General features: G+C 42.9%; 1 protein-coding gene across 1 annotated transcript; it reads left to right on the top strand.

The window, feature by feature from the left end:
• The first annotated feature begins 8,210 nt into the window (after positions 1-8,210).
• Positions 8,211-12,603, top strand: KCNJ11 (potassium inwardly rectifying channel subfamily J member 11). The gene is made up of 2 exons (XM_045015440.1): positions 8,211-9,764; positions 12,167-12,603. Exon 1 carries the CDS (start codon positions 8,482-8,484, stop codon positions 9,682-9,684), a length of 1,203 nt encoding a protein of 400 aa, XP_044871375.1. The 5' UTR covers positions 8,211-8,481; the 3' UTR covers positions 9,685-9,764; positions 12,167-12,603.
• Positions 12,604-16,462: the final 3,859 nt, after the last annotated feature.

Raw genomic sequence — 16,462 nt, 5'->3', positions numbered from 1 at the left:
TGGTGTTAATTAGCAAGATGAGCTCTGAAAGACCTTGAAACCATCTCTTTACTCACACAAATAGATGGAGTGAGCCCAGGACAGCTAGAGTATAGAATTCCTTTTCTCTTGACCCCTTCTAAGTACATTCAAGAGCTGTATTGGGTGTATGCATCTTCTGGGAGATCATGTGCTTTGCTGATGCTCCCCATTTGCTATCATTAACACTATATTGATTAGAGAGGGCCATGAACTAAAACCCCAGCTCCCATCACTCCGTTTTTCTAGTCTATTCTACATAATTTCTCATTCTGTTCTCATCACGGTAGTACATGAGCACCCTACAGTAATGAATTAAGTGGTGTGACTGACATCTGACATTTGTGGTTTGTTCTTTCTCTCATTCTCTCACCAGGCAGAGAATTGTGTATGCAATGGAGTGTTTAGTTTTGGCAGGGTTTTTGTTCTTGTGTAACCCACACACCTTCTGGGTGTGTTGTTCTGTCACAGCTAGTGGCACTGAGAGAAAGAGAAAGAAAGCAATTAATAAGTCTGCTCTACAGCGTTGGCAGTAGTATGCAACAGTACAGTAAAAGTGGTTGAAAGCAATAAAACTGCTGATGTCTGACAGTTTGAGTGTGGAGGGATGTTTGAGATCTATAATTCATGGGGGGAGTAGTTATATCTGCATTTTTTTCCTCAGGATCCAGTTAGCCAATACACCCCCACAATGATACTTTGTACAGTAATTCACTCTTGGTACTGTACCAGTTGGCTTTTAGCTCATGCGGTAAAGCAGGGGTCCCCAATGCGGTGCCCGTGGGCGCCCTGGCGCCTGCTGGGGCATCTAAGTGCACCCGCGTACTGGCCAGCAGATGAGCATCCGCCAAAATGCCTCCGACAAGCTGCATCATCCAGAGGTGTTGCCGCCGAAATGCCACTGATTTTCAGCGGCATTTCGGCAGCGACGCCTTTGGATGACTGCTTGTCAGCAGTATTTTGGCAGCGACACCTATTGACGTTGCCACTTGTCGGTGGCATTTTGGCAGATGCTCGTCTGCCACCATGGTCCTCCGTGACGAAAAAGGTTGGGGACCACTGCGGTAGAGGCTCGTGCACTAAGCTCCAGAGGTCCCAGGTTCGATCCCACCCACCGGCAACCGGGGTCTGTTGGCATTACACTTGCAGTAGCCAGTGTTGCTGAGGAGATGTGCTTCAATGTTTGATACTAGTTGGAGTTTCCCAAAAACTGTTGGCTTCATGCCCATGTACATTTCATTGCTATAGTCCAGATAGGAGGTGATGGAGTGTATAATAACCAAAGCAAGGTCATCACCTGCTGGGATGGGATGGTAGAAAGCAGAATCTAGCTGGGAAGCAGAAGGGCTGACTGCTTCAGAAGTGGTCACGACAGCCAGTCAGAGGAGATTTCTTCATAGACTGACAGCTTTTTCTAATAAAAGGATCAGAAACCAACAGTCTACAAGGGGAAACCATAGTGTTCACAGATCTGTGAGTGCCTGAACCAAGTTCTGAGAGACTGTGGAGCCCAATAATTGCCATTTGGATGGGGAATTGAAACATCCCCCAAGCAGAGAGGGGTGGTTTTAGTTTATAAATTCTGTGGATGCACCTTATTTGTTTCACCTGCTTTGTTGAAGTATCAGCAGCCCACTCACAAGTTTCAATTCACCACTGCTATGCTGCCCAGTAACAAGACTTGGAACAGTTGGGCAAATCCATAGGATTGCCAGCCACCTATGAGGAGGGAGACTTTAGGCTAGATAAGCCTGTTCAGGTACTATTCATCATACTAATGATAAAGGCCCTTGAGTTTTTAAAGGGTCATAGAACCACTACAGCTTTCCTGTTAAAGTGCTGAAGATTGTTACAGTGCTCCCAACCACCCCCTTCCCAGAGGCAGGCCAGGCTTGTGATAAAATAACAATACATAATGCACGCTATTTCCAAACGTTAGTTAATCCTCACAACATCCCTATGAGGCAGGTAAACATGTACTACTATGCCCCTCATAAAGATGAGTAACTGAGGCTCAGAAAGGCTGTTACTTGCCTAACACAAGTGAGTGGAAAAGCCAGGTGTAAAATATAGTTCATTGTCTCCAAGCCCTCCATGTGTTCAACTCACTATCACATTGTCTCTCTAGTTCGCTGTGACTTTTATCAATAAGTGATACGTGCATATGGACTATCGTTTATCAAGGGCACTGACACCCACTGTAATCAACCTGTTTCTTTAATTGCTAGACAACTACCTATCCTCACTCCTCCTCTTCCCTGATATAAAGAAGCAGTCTTTTGAGAATACACAAACTTCTAAACATTCGCAATATAAATGAGTCAGAAGAAGGCTGCAGTCAATTTTATTCTGGTATTGTCTTCAAGTAACTTCTGCCGCACATTCTTGTCCTCTTCCCTGGTTGGGAATTCATAGAATTTGGGAAATCTGGCATGTCTGGGGAAATCCAGATTGAGTAGTGCACTAGATTGTCATTTTCAAAAGATTGTTTTCTGCAACCAGCCATCTCAAATTTATCATGAGACATTTTTCATGCACTAATTATTCTTTTCCAGTGCCTCAGTGGGAAGCAGGAAAACCTGAAGACTGTTTGTGTTGTTTAAGTGGACGGTTACAAATTCCACTATGCATATTTCAAGTTTAGAAATGATTCTCTTTTTGCAGCATTGGCTTGTTGTTGTTTGTGCAATGTGACTGGGGAAATGGCATTAAACTGGATTGTGAGAGCTAGGAACAGTAAAAATGGGGAGGTACAATGGAGTTACATAAATAAAATGTGTCAGATGTGTCATTGCCACCTATATCTGGAGAGACGGAAAACAAGAACCAGGAAACATCCCCCTTCCAAAGAAACTTGGTGGCAAGGAGAGCTTCAAAAATTCAGCTGCAAAACTACAAGTACTGCTAGTGTGTTACAACAGTAAAATTATTTAAAGTCATGTGCCACAGAAGACGATTCTATAGTGCGCAAGTGAGCATCATAGAATGTGTAGCATCTATATCTGCTATAGCATATCACTAATGGTGAGAGGACACAACTAAAATACAATAAGAATAAGATTTCTGAGTGATAAAACTGTGTGAGGGCATTCAAAATGGCTTCTGGATTTTACGGAGAAGATTCACATGAGAGTTAGTATATGACAGTTGCCTCTGATTCATAGCTAATGATTTCCTTCTGCGTGGTAGCTTGCTGGTGAGTGAATGTGTGACCTTAGAGGCCTAATTAAATAAATGCCACTTAAGATTAATAGACATGTGTTCCCAGCACGCTATATTTTATACGAGAGAGAAATACTTCCCCCATATCAAAGGCCAAATCCTAAGGGCTTCAAAGGGCCCTTACTCCTGTGAGGTTAAAATCCTGGGGCTGGTCAGGCACATGCAGTGACCAATGCAGAGTGGCTGCTCTGTGGTGAGAGCTGTGGAGCCCTAGAAGAAGGTTGGAAATTCACTGTCCTTTAGGGGATCCTTGATCCCTGTCTCCCCAGAGATTAGTAATGCATGAGGCAGCAGCACATTAGCCCCACAAGACTAAATTATTTTGCATGTCTTGGGGGGTCTGATGTCCCCACTACCACCCTTTTCCTTGGAAGGAGTTTCTCAGGATTATTTAACTCAGAAGCTACTGTGCAGAGGGAAGCTTACCACTTCTCAAGCCATTTACCTATCCTTGGGCAGGGAGCCTGGCTGGGGCATGAAGCTATTTCTGGAATCTGTACCTGCTGAGGTGCAGAGTCAGGATTTGCCTATAGTGCTGCAATATGGAAATGATTCCACTATGATAAATATTAGCATTATAAAAAATCAGCGTTTTAATAACATTTAATTCTATTTCAAGAGAGGGCGTATTATTGTCTAGTGGACAAGAGGAATCAGGACTCCTAGGGTGAAATTCTGGCTCCACTGATGTCAGGATAATGTGACTATCAGTCACTTAGAATCCCCAGTTCTGCTAATGACTTACTTTTTGACGCACACTCTCGCTCTCTCTGCATCACTTTACCCATCTGTAAAACTACACTGATAATACTTTGACCTCACGGGGGGCTGCAAGGCTCAATTCATATTTTGAAGCACTTTGTGGTCCTTGGACTAAAGGTCTAATATAAGTGCAAAGTAAACAGTAATATCACAGTGCCATTTTAATGTTATTTTATAGTTATGGGTCCATCATAATAAAACCACAATTCCCATACAAAATGATTCAGCAAGGCAAAACAACAAGAAAAATGTACAAGAATATGAAATCCATTTTGTAGGAGCAAAAGGTCTGTTGTCCCATCTTTATTCAATGCGTCAACCCTCAGGCTGAGGGGTTGTTCCTGTGATCTTAGTAATCCCTTATTTGTCCTACACCACTTAAAACAAAACCAGGTTAGCTCATAAAGAACTGCCACCTTTTTTTTCTTCTAAATATCTGTTACTTGATCCATAAAGACAGGGCTTCTCTTTATTCTGCTATTTAAATTCTTCATCAAAAAGCCACTGGTTTTGCTGTCCCAGACTGAAGTTATGTGCACAGACAACCAGTGCTGGTGGTGGAGGAGAACAGAGTAAGTGAGTAAGTGACAGCCACCAGAGGTGAGGGACAATGAACCCCTCTGCCAGATCTGCAAGACTGAGAATTCTTGAAAGGAAAATAGAAAGCCAGCTCATCCTTGCTAGTGCAGCCCATGTCAGGGCTGGTCCTAGACCAAATAGCGAGGAATGTCTTTGACATCCCATCCCTCCTCCTCTTGTTAAACTTCTGAATGCCTTATTTTTATTGCATTTGTAGCCCATTTCACCCTGAGCACAGCACCCCAGGTGGTCACCTGCCCCTAAATCTGACTCTGGCTCATGTTACCCTATTTCAAAGTTCCACTTCTGGTTTATTGCCCCAAGCATTGAAATTAGTGCACTAGTGAGCTAGCTTCCTTTTGACACAAAGGGTGTCAGGCTTTTTTTTTTTTCCTTTCTTTTCAGTTTCACTTCAAGTGAATGTAATTACTGCCCTCTGGAGGACAATGGAAAGAATAAGAAAATGATTTTGTGACCGATTGATTTCAACAAGGGCCTGATTGTCTAGTGCCTCAGCACCTTAGTAGGATTATTATTTGGGAATTTATAGCTTTGTAAAGTGAGTATAGAACACTAAGTAAGTATAGAAGCATTTTACATGCACTTTGCACTTACGTTACACAGGTGTAAGTAACTGCTGCACAAGACGCAATGAGGTGGAGAACTGGGCCTTTAGCATCTGATCCTTTAAGTTAGTTTCTCCATTTAGCTGATTTTTAAAAAAAATAAAACCCTCAAAAATGTAGAAAATAATCCTGTTTGAGTAAAACTATTCATATTGTGCATGAATTTAAACAGATTCTTTACCATTCAACATTTTCATCTGCCATGTACAAGGGGTGAACTTTAGAGTTCAGCACCAAAATATCTGCAAGAAAAATAAAGTGGACAGGAAAACTAAAAGCATCCTTGGCTCAGAGCACAGCCCACAAAACCAGGGTGCCAGAGTATTTCGCCACCATCTTTGTGTTAGAGATCAAAAAGGCATGAAAGAGAGCCCCAGAATGGGGAACAGGGGGTGCAGGAGAGAGAGAGAGTATTGAAAACAGAGCCTCCCAAAGGACTATGTATGTCAGTCTAAGATGTGTTTGGATGTGTGTGTATGTAACTGTTTATCCATATTTTAAAAACTATCCAGGCAACATTAATCAATTTAATTTGAGAATCTGGAATGATTTTTCCAGGCTAAGAGTGTATAGTCAGCAATATTTATTCTAAAATCAATAGTCAGGCCACAAGAACATTAGATGCGGAAGTTGCATAGTTTATTTCAACCTCAAAGACTGGTTGGCTTCCACCCACTAACCTCCTTTATAGTATTGATACAGTATCCAGTAAATCAACACCCATAACTACTTACATTTTATGGCACAACACTTAAACCCTCCAAAGCTTAAGGGGGATTTGACCAATGCGCACAACCCTTGAACCTCCCACCCTTTCCTTTTAACGCAGGACAAAACCATTGTTTTTGTGTATATTCTTTCTTAACATTAACACAAAAGAAAGACACCCCAGGCAGTACATGCTGGTAAACTCAAGCAATTGAATCATTTTACTGTCTAGGCACAAATATAAAACAGTATACTTACTTATTGTCTTTATTCAATTAGTTTTGAGCATAAACCCACTAATAGTGCCCTTTAAAAAATATTGCTAATTATGCATTCTGGAAAAATCATTCCAGATTCTGTAGTTAAATAATGCACATTCTCTTGGTTGCACATGGTGTGTGAGTACGTGTGCACACAGATATAATTTCTGGTTACTTTTTGTTACTTCCTCCTGCAATTTTAACATCTCTTGAAGTCATGTTGTTGTTTTAAAATACACATGGGGTAGGATTAAGCCTTCCCTCCTTCCTTTCTCTTCTACTGCATTTGCAGGGTCCATCCAACAACCCCTTGCTTGCGTTCATATGCCTTCCTGCTACGGTTCACATCTTCTCCACCTCTCATACTGGAACACTGGCTCTTGGCTTTAAAAAAACCTCTTCTGCTTTATTAGCTATCCATTCAGTAAACTTTCTTTTAAAAGTTTAGGGATAAATAATTATAGAAAATTCAATTAGTGCTGGTTTGGTCAGGCACTGATTCATTTAAGTCCAGGTGTAAATGTATTTACATGCTTGTATTTAAGCCTGGGCTTAAGTGCTTTGCTGGATCAGGGCCTCTGTAAACAAAGTTTCCATCCTCCACTATCCAGCTGAACTACCTGATTCTTAAATGCAGCCTTTCCTACTATTTAAATAAAAATTGCAATGCAACCTCCTCTGAATTTCCTTTTAATAAAGATTTCTTTAAAAAGAGCCATGTTATATGTCATTTCCTCAGCACAAGTTAGACCAACACAAAACTTAATCATATTAAAAAATAGAAACCAGAGGTAAAGCTATCCTCAAAATACTCTCAATCAAGACCACTACTAAAGAAACAAGATAATTAATAAAATTTAATGTAAATATTTATGGAGCCTACATACCAGCAGGCTATGTGCCACAGAAACAGCTCAGAGATGTATTTATTTATCACATGGATCAGCAACCAGAAGTTGAGAATTTCTGCAGTTTTATGCCCCAATCAATATTATATAACCTTTTTAAATTGTACAAGATACAATGTTTGAAATTGATAGGAAAAAACAAGATTGGTTCCCCAATATACCTGTTTGGGATTCAGAGAATCATGGTGCTAAAAATGATCTTAATATTTAGGTTACAAATGAATTTGCCGAGTGACCTTTGTCTAGGTCTGCATTATCCCCATCTGTTCTGTCCCTGATCTGAACCTGCTTAAGAAGTGGAACAATTTGACTAGAAAACTTGCCAAACCTCCCTTTTAAAAAACATTTTATTTATAATCTTGCCATGGTCCACTGCTAAAAGGAAACAACCCTTGCACAGAACAGAGCTAGCTTTCAGTACAGCAGCAGAATGTAAATATAAAGAGAGCCAAACCACTCCTTTTTAATTGCAGTGCGCAGCAATGGATAACGATGGGAATTTTTTGTTTGTTAGAAGACCATTAAGCTCAAACCCCAGAACCGCTGGCTATACCAGGAGCAGGGAAAGGAAAGCTGCATTTCAGGGCATTTAAGTCCCCGCTATTCCCCGGTGGTCACACCATCCTCTTTCCCTCACACTATTTTCTCGGCTAGCTGTATTTACATCTGGCTGGGGGCGGGAGGCAGATGTCCCTTCTGCTTCGAGCAGGCTGGCGATTCCTGCGGGTCAGTTTCTGTCCCTGAGTAAGGACACAGCCGGAGCTGGTGCAGTGAGATCTCTGCGGGGCTGCAGGGAAACGAGCCGCCGCTCGCAGGGACCTGCACGGTGAGGCCCTTTGCGCGTTTCTTTCCCCCCGGCTGAAGCAGAGGGGATTTGTGTGCCCCCTGCACGCCCTGTCTCGTGACACCGGCTCCCTCGGTGCCCCCCGCCCCCGCCCCCGCTCCATCCACCTGAGCCGGGAATCTCTGGCGCCGAGGCGCCCCCTGGTGCTCCCCGCTTGCACCGGGCGGCGCAGGGAGCGCTGCAGTCGTGCCAGGCGCAGGGGGGCTGAGCGCACCTCTCCGTGCATCGTCCCCTTCCCGGGTGGCGGGGGGCGGGGGGGCTCCCCGCCTCGGGGACAGGCCCGGCCGGAGGCTCTGCATGTCCGAAGCCCTGGCTGCCGCAATCCGGAGCCGTGCACCAGATACTAACCCTTTGCCTCCCCGTTGCCTATCCCCACCCTCCCGGGGCTGTGATTGGCGTGAGCAGCTGGGGCTCGCCCAGCACTGGGCCGCGGGGACGGAGGAAGAAGCCAGCCTGGCCTGGGAGCAGAGCCGGGGAAGGGTGGGGAGGAGCCGCGTGTGCCCGGCTGCCCGCGGGAGCCGGCATGGCGCGTTGCTGAGCGCCTCGGGGGAGCCATGCTGTCCAGGAAAGGGATCATCCCCGAGGAGTATGTGCTGACCCGCCTCGCCGAGGATGTCCCGGAGCACTCCCGCTACCGCGCCCGGGAGCGGCGGGCCAGGTTCGTGGGGAAGAACGGCACCTGCAACGTGGCCCACAAGAACATCCGGGAGCAGGGCCGCTTCCTGCAGGACGTCTTCACCACCCTGGTGGACCTCAAGTGGCCGCACACGCTGATCATCTTCACCATGACCTTCCTGTGCAGCTGGCTGCTCTTCGGCATGACCTGGTGGCTGATCGCCTTCGCCCACGGGGATCTGGACCACAGCACCCAGCTGCAGGCAGGGGGTAGCCGGGGGGCTGGGGAGGAGGCCGGGGGGTTCGTGCCCTGTGTGACCAGCATCCACTCCTTCACCTCCGCCTTCCTCTTCTCCATCGAGGTGCAGGTGACCATCGGCTTCGGGGGCCGCATGGTGACCGAGGAGTGCCCGGCTGCCATCCTGGTGCTGATCGTGCAGAACATCGTGGGGCTGGTGATCAACGCCATCATGCTGGGCTGCATCTTCATGAAGACAGCTCAGGCGCACCGCCGGGCCGAGACCCTCATCTTCAGCAAGCATGCGGTGATTGCCCTGCGGGAGGGCAGGCTCTGCTTCATGCTGCGGGTGGGTGACCTGCGCAAGAGCATGATCATCAGCGCCACCATCCGCATGCAGGTGGTGAAGAAGACCACCAGCCAGGAGGGCGAGGTGGTGCCCCTCAACCAGATAGACATCCAGATGGAGAACCCAGTGGGGGGAAGCAACATCTTCCTGGTCTCCCCGCTCCTCATCTACCATGTGATAGACAAGAACAGCCCCCTCTACGACATCTCCCCCCTACACCTCAACCACCACGAGGACCTAGAAGTCATCGTCATCTTGGAAGGGGTGGTGGAGACCACTGGCATCACCACCCAAGCCAGGACCTCCTACCTGGCCGATGAAATCCTCTGGGGCCAAAGGTTTGTGCCCATCGTGGCCGAGGAAGATGGTAGGTACTCAGTGGACTACTCTAAGTTTGGCAACACGGTGAAAGTGCCCACCCCTTCTTGCACTGCCAGGCAACTGGAGGAAGACAGGAGCATCATAGACTCCATCCCATTGTCACCTAAAAGCACCAGTAGGAAGAGGTCTTTCAGGTTGAAGCCCAAATTTACCATAACTGATGAGCCTTCCTGACACCGTTTTAGAGGAAAGATGCAATAAACAAGAACACTGAGATAGCCTCTTATTTTTTTTAGCCAGGTTGGTAGCACAAGGTGTGTGTAGTATTATTTATTGCAGGATAAATTAAAGTTAATTTTATTTTTTTTAAAGCCGTGCAACATTTTTAAGCAACATTGGGTTTGGAAACATTTTATTCTGTTGCTTGAAATTTCAGTTCAGACTGTCTTGTTTATTTGCATGATCATTTTGGATGATTCATCCTCACTGAATAATGCCTTTTCTTGAAAAGTAAGTTTATCTGTAGCCTAGCAGGTTGCATTATTTATAGTCTTGCAATGCCTCTCAGAAAGTTAATGTTTTTAAACTGGTTTTATAAACAAACAATCACAATACAGGAAAAAAGTCTTCAATGATCATTATTAAAGTTACATGGAGTTTAAATGATAACAGAAAGACCATGCAGTAAGATATGCACCCCAAAAAAGTCCAGATATGAAGGTGTCTGTTTAGGTTATAGTGTTTTATGTCTTAAAGAAATAAACTTACAGATGTATTTAGTCCATATTGTATGTTTGGATCTGTTGATTGCAAAAGCAATATGAAATGCATGCTTTTGTACATTTTAAAACTCTTTTACAAAATAAACATTTAATATATTTAATATACATTTCTGATAGTGAATGATGCAACTATGGTTCTAAAAATACTTTGTCTTTATAAAGAACAGAAGATATTAATTGCTATGATATGAATGAAATGTGTTGTACATGGGAAGAAATTAAATATATTAAGTGGCTGTATTTAAGAAATCAAACAAAAACCCTGCCATAATGAAGTAGGACACTTATGAAAATTCATCTCCCAGTCCTACACATCAGAGTAAATGCCATCAAATAAGGAGGAAATTAAATAAAATCAGAGATTCTATGTAGAAAGTCATCTTAAAAGATGCAGAAGAGCAGGCCCAAATTACATTGAACAGTATCTGCATGCACTCAGCAATACCTTTTAAATTTTTTTCAAGTTTAAAAATTATGTTACTGTGATTTGTGGTCATTGAAAAGGAAGGACTTATGGGACAATGCAGTCCATTTCCTGGGTGCCATGTCACCTTTGTTTCCTTTTCACTTAGGGTCTGAGCCTAAATTCCCCTCATACCTTAAATTCTCCCTGCCTATATTGGTTTTGTGTGTGCTGTTAATACAGGATCAGGCACTTACTGGAAAACTATCCATATTCATACAACGAATTCACTCTGTTTACAAATAGAAGAATGAAAACTGGATAGCCAGTCTCTATTAGCCTGATCCTGTAAATCCTCTGCATGAGGAACCCCCCATTAATAACAATAGCATTTCCCCGTGTGGAAGACTTGCCGTATAGGACCCTGCTAATGCAATTTACAATATATTGTTTACAAATACTGCAAACTGTCATTGAAGTGAAAGGGAATTTGATCTAAGCCTAAGCAGGGACTGGGCCCACACTAGTGACAGAAGTTGTGTGGTGGTGATATTTCATAAGAAGCTGCATGAGGTTACATTACTAACGGTCTTTTAGTCAAAGGAGTTTCAGTGTGACAACTCTTTGTCTCTTATGCACTAGATAACTCCGAAAACAATTTGTGTTAGCATTGCTCTGGTCAATTTTTTTAGACTTGTCAGTGTCATAACACATTCATGCAAACTAAGGTCAAAAGGGAAAAGGAAAGTTGCATATTCACTAAATAAGAATCTATGGTAAAATGAAATGCAATTCCAGAAATAAAATCTCAGTCCATTTTAAAATATTAAAAATACTATTTATTTTAATGTATTTAACTATGTTAATAGTTGCATATTTTAGCAACGTTAAGGCTTGCACTGGCACTAGCCAGGCTGCCAGCTAAATGAATGCTTAGGAGCATGTAAATATGAGTCTAATTTTCCAAAGGGTTAACAAACTTTTTATTATTTGTACAGGCTAAAAGTATAGTAGGTGTTTCACAATGAGAAGACAAGTTCCCTGTCCGGAAAAGCTTATGATCAAAATAGGACTAATGTATAGCAGTATGCAAGGAAAATTTGAACATATACATTTTATATTTTGGTAAAACAAAAACAATGCAACATTTAAAAAAATAGGAAAAGCCTAAATATGTTTCTGGTGGTGGTTACTTTTTTTAAATTCAATTTAATTGCAATGTTATTTGCCTACCCTTTGTTTTACTGACTCTGTGCCATTCTGCTCCTGAAAGGTAGTTCTGCATGTTTCTCCTAGGTGCAGGTGGAAGGCATATGCCCCTTTGAAAATACATTCTTCTGTTTGCCACCTGTCACTACCCTACCATCCTGTCATTATAAAATGCATAGATAAATATCAATAGGGGAATTTCAAATGACCTGAAAAATCATTGTCTTTTCTCTATTGTGCCTTATATCAGTGTGTAAAATATACTTGTAGATGTTTATTGGAAATTGTTTGGAAGCTGTTATTACACTACAGTGTTTTTTAGGATTTGGCCTACATGAGAAGCAATTTAAGCAACGCTACCATGCAAGTGCCCATGATTCTTCTTCCCTCGAGGGAATCTGTATTACTCAAGCTACACGGAGTCTCTTTGTTTTCTGTGAGATGAGGAGAGCGAAGCTGGGAGGAGGAGCTTGCTGTTACTGAACTGTTTTCAGGACCATCTTTTGTGTATATTTGCAGGAAACCTCCTAGTTTTCTCCAGGGTTGGAGTAACAGATGCCAAAGAAAGGAATCTCAAGGATGAGAATGAAAAAAAAAGGAATCACAAAATAATGGTTTCTGTGGCTTTAACCAAGGTTTTCATGAATTTAACCAAGACTTTCATAAATCTGTTTTCAGTTTTTATTTTTCTTAGTTTAAATTCTCCTGTTCTTTAGAGGTTTTAAACACACAAAAAAGAAATTTCAGAGTCAAAAATCATGAGGAAAAAGGTTAAATGTTTAATAGTGCCTCTGGACATTAAAAATGGTGAATAACATTTTATTTTGTTGCCATCAACTGTTATTTACAAGGGATGTGAGAACACCCAAAATCTGAAGCTTTCCGTGAGTTTGGGTTTACACTAACCAAGCACATTCTCTCTTTTGAGTGGTCCGGTTAAAGCTTTAGTGCTATCATTCTGTATGGAAAAAACTTTATCTTAGCATGAAGCTAAATTATTTCTTCTATAGCTGTAGTCCACGAGTGGGGGTTTTGAACTCTCTGAGAGTCCCCTGGATATTTAATGTGGGTAATCCCTAGGAGGTACCCTGAAGTGGCCATTAACAGTTATTAAGTTATGGGAAGCTCACAGTTCATGCTGCTTAGTGCTCTATTTGGCAATATTGAGCAGGGTAAATTAAAATGATGAAAGAAAGGATCCAATTCTGCAAACATGTACATGAGAAACTTTATTCACAAATACATTTAGTGCCTTTTAACTCAGGATCATGCCTTGAATAAATATCTATGTTTGTGAAAAGCCAAGTGTCATGACTCAACTATTAATATATTATGGCAATAAGGGAGAAGATTCAATTTAACAGATGGGATTATAAAAAAAAACAGGTGAATCATGTTCATAAAAATCAATTGAAAGCTAGTCAAGGTATTTGTCATAGTTTAACATAATTTTTAGTCAGTTAATAAGAATAATTGGCTCTGTTGTGCCATCAGTTTTATGCAGCGCTCCCCATTGAAATCGATAGGCATTATGTTTTTAAAATGATAGCATTATAGCGCCCAATATTAGTTATAAATGGCCCTGCCACAAAGCACTGATGGACAAGTCATCATAATATAGTATAAAACACAATACAAATGTCAATATTACAACTATCTGCAACAAAAAACATTCAAAACCAGAAGCAAACTCAAGCAGATGCATGTGGCGGCTGGGGACAAGGGAAGGTCCAAAAGCCGTCATAGCAAATATATTTTTTAAATAGTTCTTTAAAAGAATATGATGGGAGAAGAACTGAGACAGATATCAAGGAGGAGTAAGTGCCATGCCTCGGCAGTCACCACAACAAAGGCTTGATCGGCTACTGACCTAAGCTGAGATGACTGAATACCAAAAAGGTGTTCAGGAGACAGGAGCAGGTACCAAATAAAGTGAGATCCTTTTCCTATCCCCCTCTCTCTCTTTCACACACACAAACATATGCTGGTTAAGTATTGTAGGGCTGCTGGCACAGATCTGATTTTGTGAAAAAAAAGCACTGAAGAATTTGTTTCCAAAAAAACAACCATAAGAATTACATGGATTTCAGCAACACAGAAAACAGTTATGTGAAATATGAAGACTCTCACCTGTCACTGATTCTTATTAATAAAACTTAAAGAATTAGTGGCCTATTAATAGCAATTGGATACTAATAAGGTCTAACAAAGCATCTTGTTTTGTTCATGTTGCAGTGCATTGTGGGAGGGAGTGTGGTTTAGATACTGGGGAATAGGTCGGGGTGGGGTTCAGTAATCCTGCGCTCTAGTCCCATCTGTTACATACTCATTTGGTGCCTTTGCTGTAGACACTAACACCTTAATCCTGCAAGCTGTTCTGCACAGGTGGATTCTGTGTCCACCCAGAGCCCTTTGCCACCTTGCTATAGGGGTCTGCCCATGTGTTTTTATGGGAATGCTCCTAACACAGAGATCACCAGTGTGTAAGATTTGCCTCCATTAACATATCTGTAAAATGGTGATAACCATTGTCTGGGTGTTTAAACCCCAGTTATCACCATCCTGTCTGAGCACTTGCACACCTCACACAGGTGTTGTGAGGCTTAGCTGATGCTTAGCAGTCTGTGAGCTTTTGATGAAAGATGCCCTGTTAGTTGTATTAATTAACATATGCACTGTGTCTCCATGCCTCAGCCGGGGCAGGGCCCTAGTGTGCCAAGTGCTGTACACACACATAATGAAAAAATGACCCTGCTCAAATGGGTTTGCAAGCAAAGGCTGAGGCAGGAGACAACAGTTGGATATCACAAACAGATGGGGAGCACAAGGGAATGTTGAGACAGTCATGTGATTAGTGAGTGAGCATTGGTCATAGCGTATCGGCTGCCTAGCCATGGTCAGGTAGTTTGTGGGTTTCACAACACAGGTGGGTTTTCAGGAAACTATAGTAGTGGCTTTTTTATGAGTTCCCTCTAGAATGAAAACAATTAATGTTGGCTTTTAGAGGTGAGACAAATGTGGATGAAGCCTCTGCAGTTGTAGATCCCAGAGGCAGTGTGATGACTCTACTAAGGAGTGAATCTGCTGCTCTTCCTTGCACTGGTGGGCGATAGCTTGCCAAGACAAGCAGGTTCCATGCCAGTTGGGGGGGTGGTTGCAGAGAGAGGCAGGGAGTCTGAGGGTGGTCAGGGAGGAGTGTAAAAAGGCAGTTGGAGACCAAGAGAGACAGGCTGAAGGGAGCTGTTCCTGGGCAGCTGGGCTGTGATGACTGAACTAAAGAAGAGCGGAAAGCCTGTCTAGTGGTTAGGGCAATAGCTGGGAACTACTTCCATATTCCCTGCTCCTCCACAGATTTCCTGTGTGACCTTGGACAAGTCACTTAGTCATGCGGTGTCTCAGTTCCCCATCTGTGACACTGGTATTTTAATGCTTCTTAACCACACAGGAGTGTCATAAACAGAAATATGTTAAAGAGTGTGAAACTCTCAGATACTATGGTAATGAGGGAGGGGGGACATGAGCTTGAGCAGTCCCTGCAGAGCAGATTGCCTGCTTGCAGCTTGTGACCCTCTGCTGAAAACCAGCCACATTTACTGTATGTAGTATGAATGAATAACTCACATTAGAAGATGCCTGACTCCATGAACTCCAATTTCACTAGCAATGGAAACTGACCTGCTGCGAGGCCCTGAAATTAAAGGTAAGAGTCAATGATTCCCCTATAATGCCCCCTTTGTGTATCATCTTCCCTCAGCAGTTAATGCTATGGGGCTGGGAACAACAGGGAGAAAATACGATGTTATGTTTTTTAACTAGGTGGAAGATGGAAGCAATGAAAGCGAGGGGGGCATGAGGATGGAGTGACAGGACTCATGGGAAGAAGGGATTTTTAAATAACTAACATTTCTCTTCCTCACCCCCCCTCCCTTGCAGTGCCACACTTGTGTTTCCTCTAAAATTTGCAAGATCAGCACTGATTAGTGTCACTCTCTACATTTTGACCTCACACACTGGCTTCCATTCGGATATAACTGCCCCAATTTGAGAAGCATAAAAGGCCATGTCCACAGTATACAGGAGCACAACAGGCCTGATACAAAGCCGATGGAAGTCAATAGAAAACTCTCATAGACTTCAGTGGGCTTTCGATCAGACTCAAAGGGCCTAACCTGTCTAACTTCACACAAACATGTAGTCTCATTGAAGTCCGTGGTGAGAAGGAGTTAACCCAAAGACAGAGAAAACTGAAGGGCCAGTCCTGCAGTCATTACTCAAGCGAAGCTCCCACTGAGATCAATGAGAACTATGCCTGAAAAAAGACTAGGAAAATATTTCAGGCTTTAGGTCCTACAAGATTATGTGAAGTGTGTTCAAAATGTCTGCTGGGTGTTTTGTTCACTGTGTGTAACAAATGACTCTGTGTACTATTTTTGATGTTAGCAACAGGAGAAAGCTACGTGATACAAACCTATACACCCTCGCCCAAGCTGTGCTATTAAAAGAGCAGAAGACATTCTTGAGAGCGTCTAGATATCACCAGCTCTTAGCCGTGCTGGGGGTTTATGAGTTGCTGTATGCAGCTTTGGCTTACTGAGACATTTTCAAACCACTGAGAGGC

The sequence above is a fragment of the Mauremys mutica genome, chromosome 4, assembly GCF_020497125.1.
Source record: "Mauremys mutica isolate MM-2020 ecotype Southern chromosome 4, ASM2049712v1, whole genome shotgun sequence".
Classification (NCBI taxonomy): domain Eukaryota; kingdom Metazoa; phylum Chordata; order Testudines; family Geoemydidae; genus Mauremys; species Mauremys mutica.
This window is presented reverse-complemented; position numbering and strand designations above follow the sequence as displayed.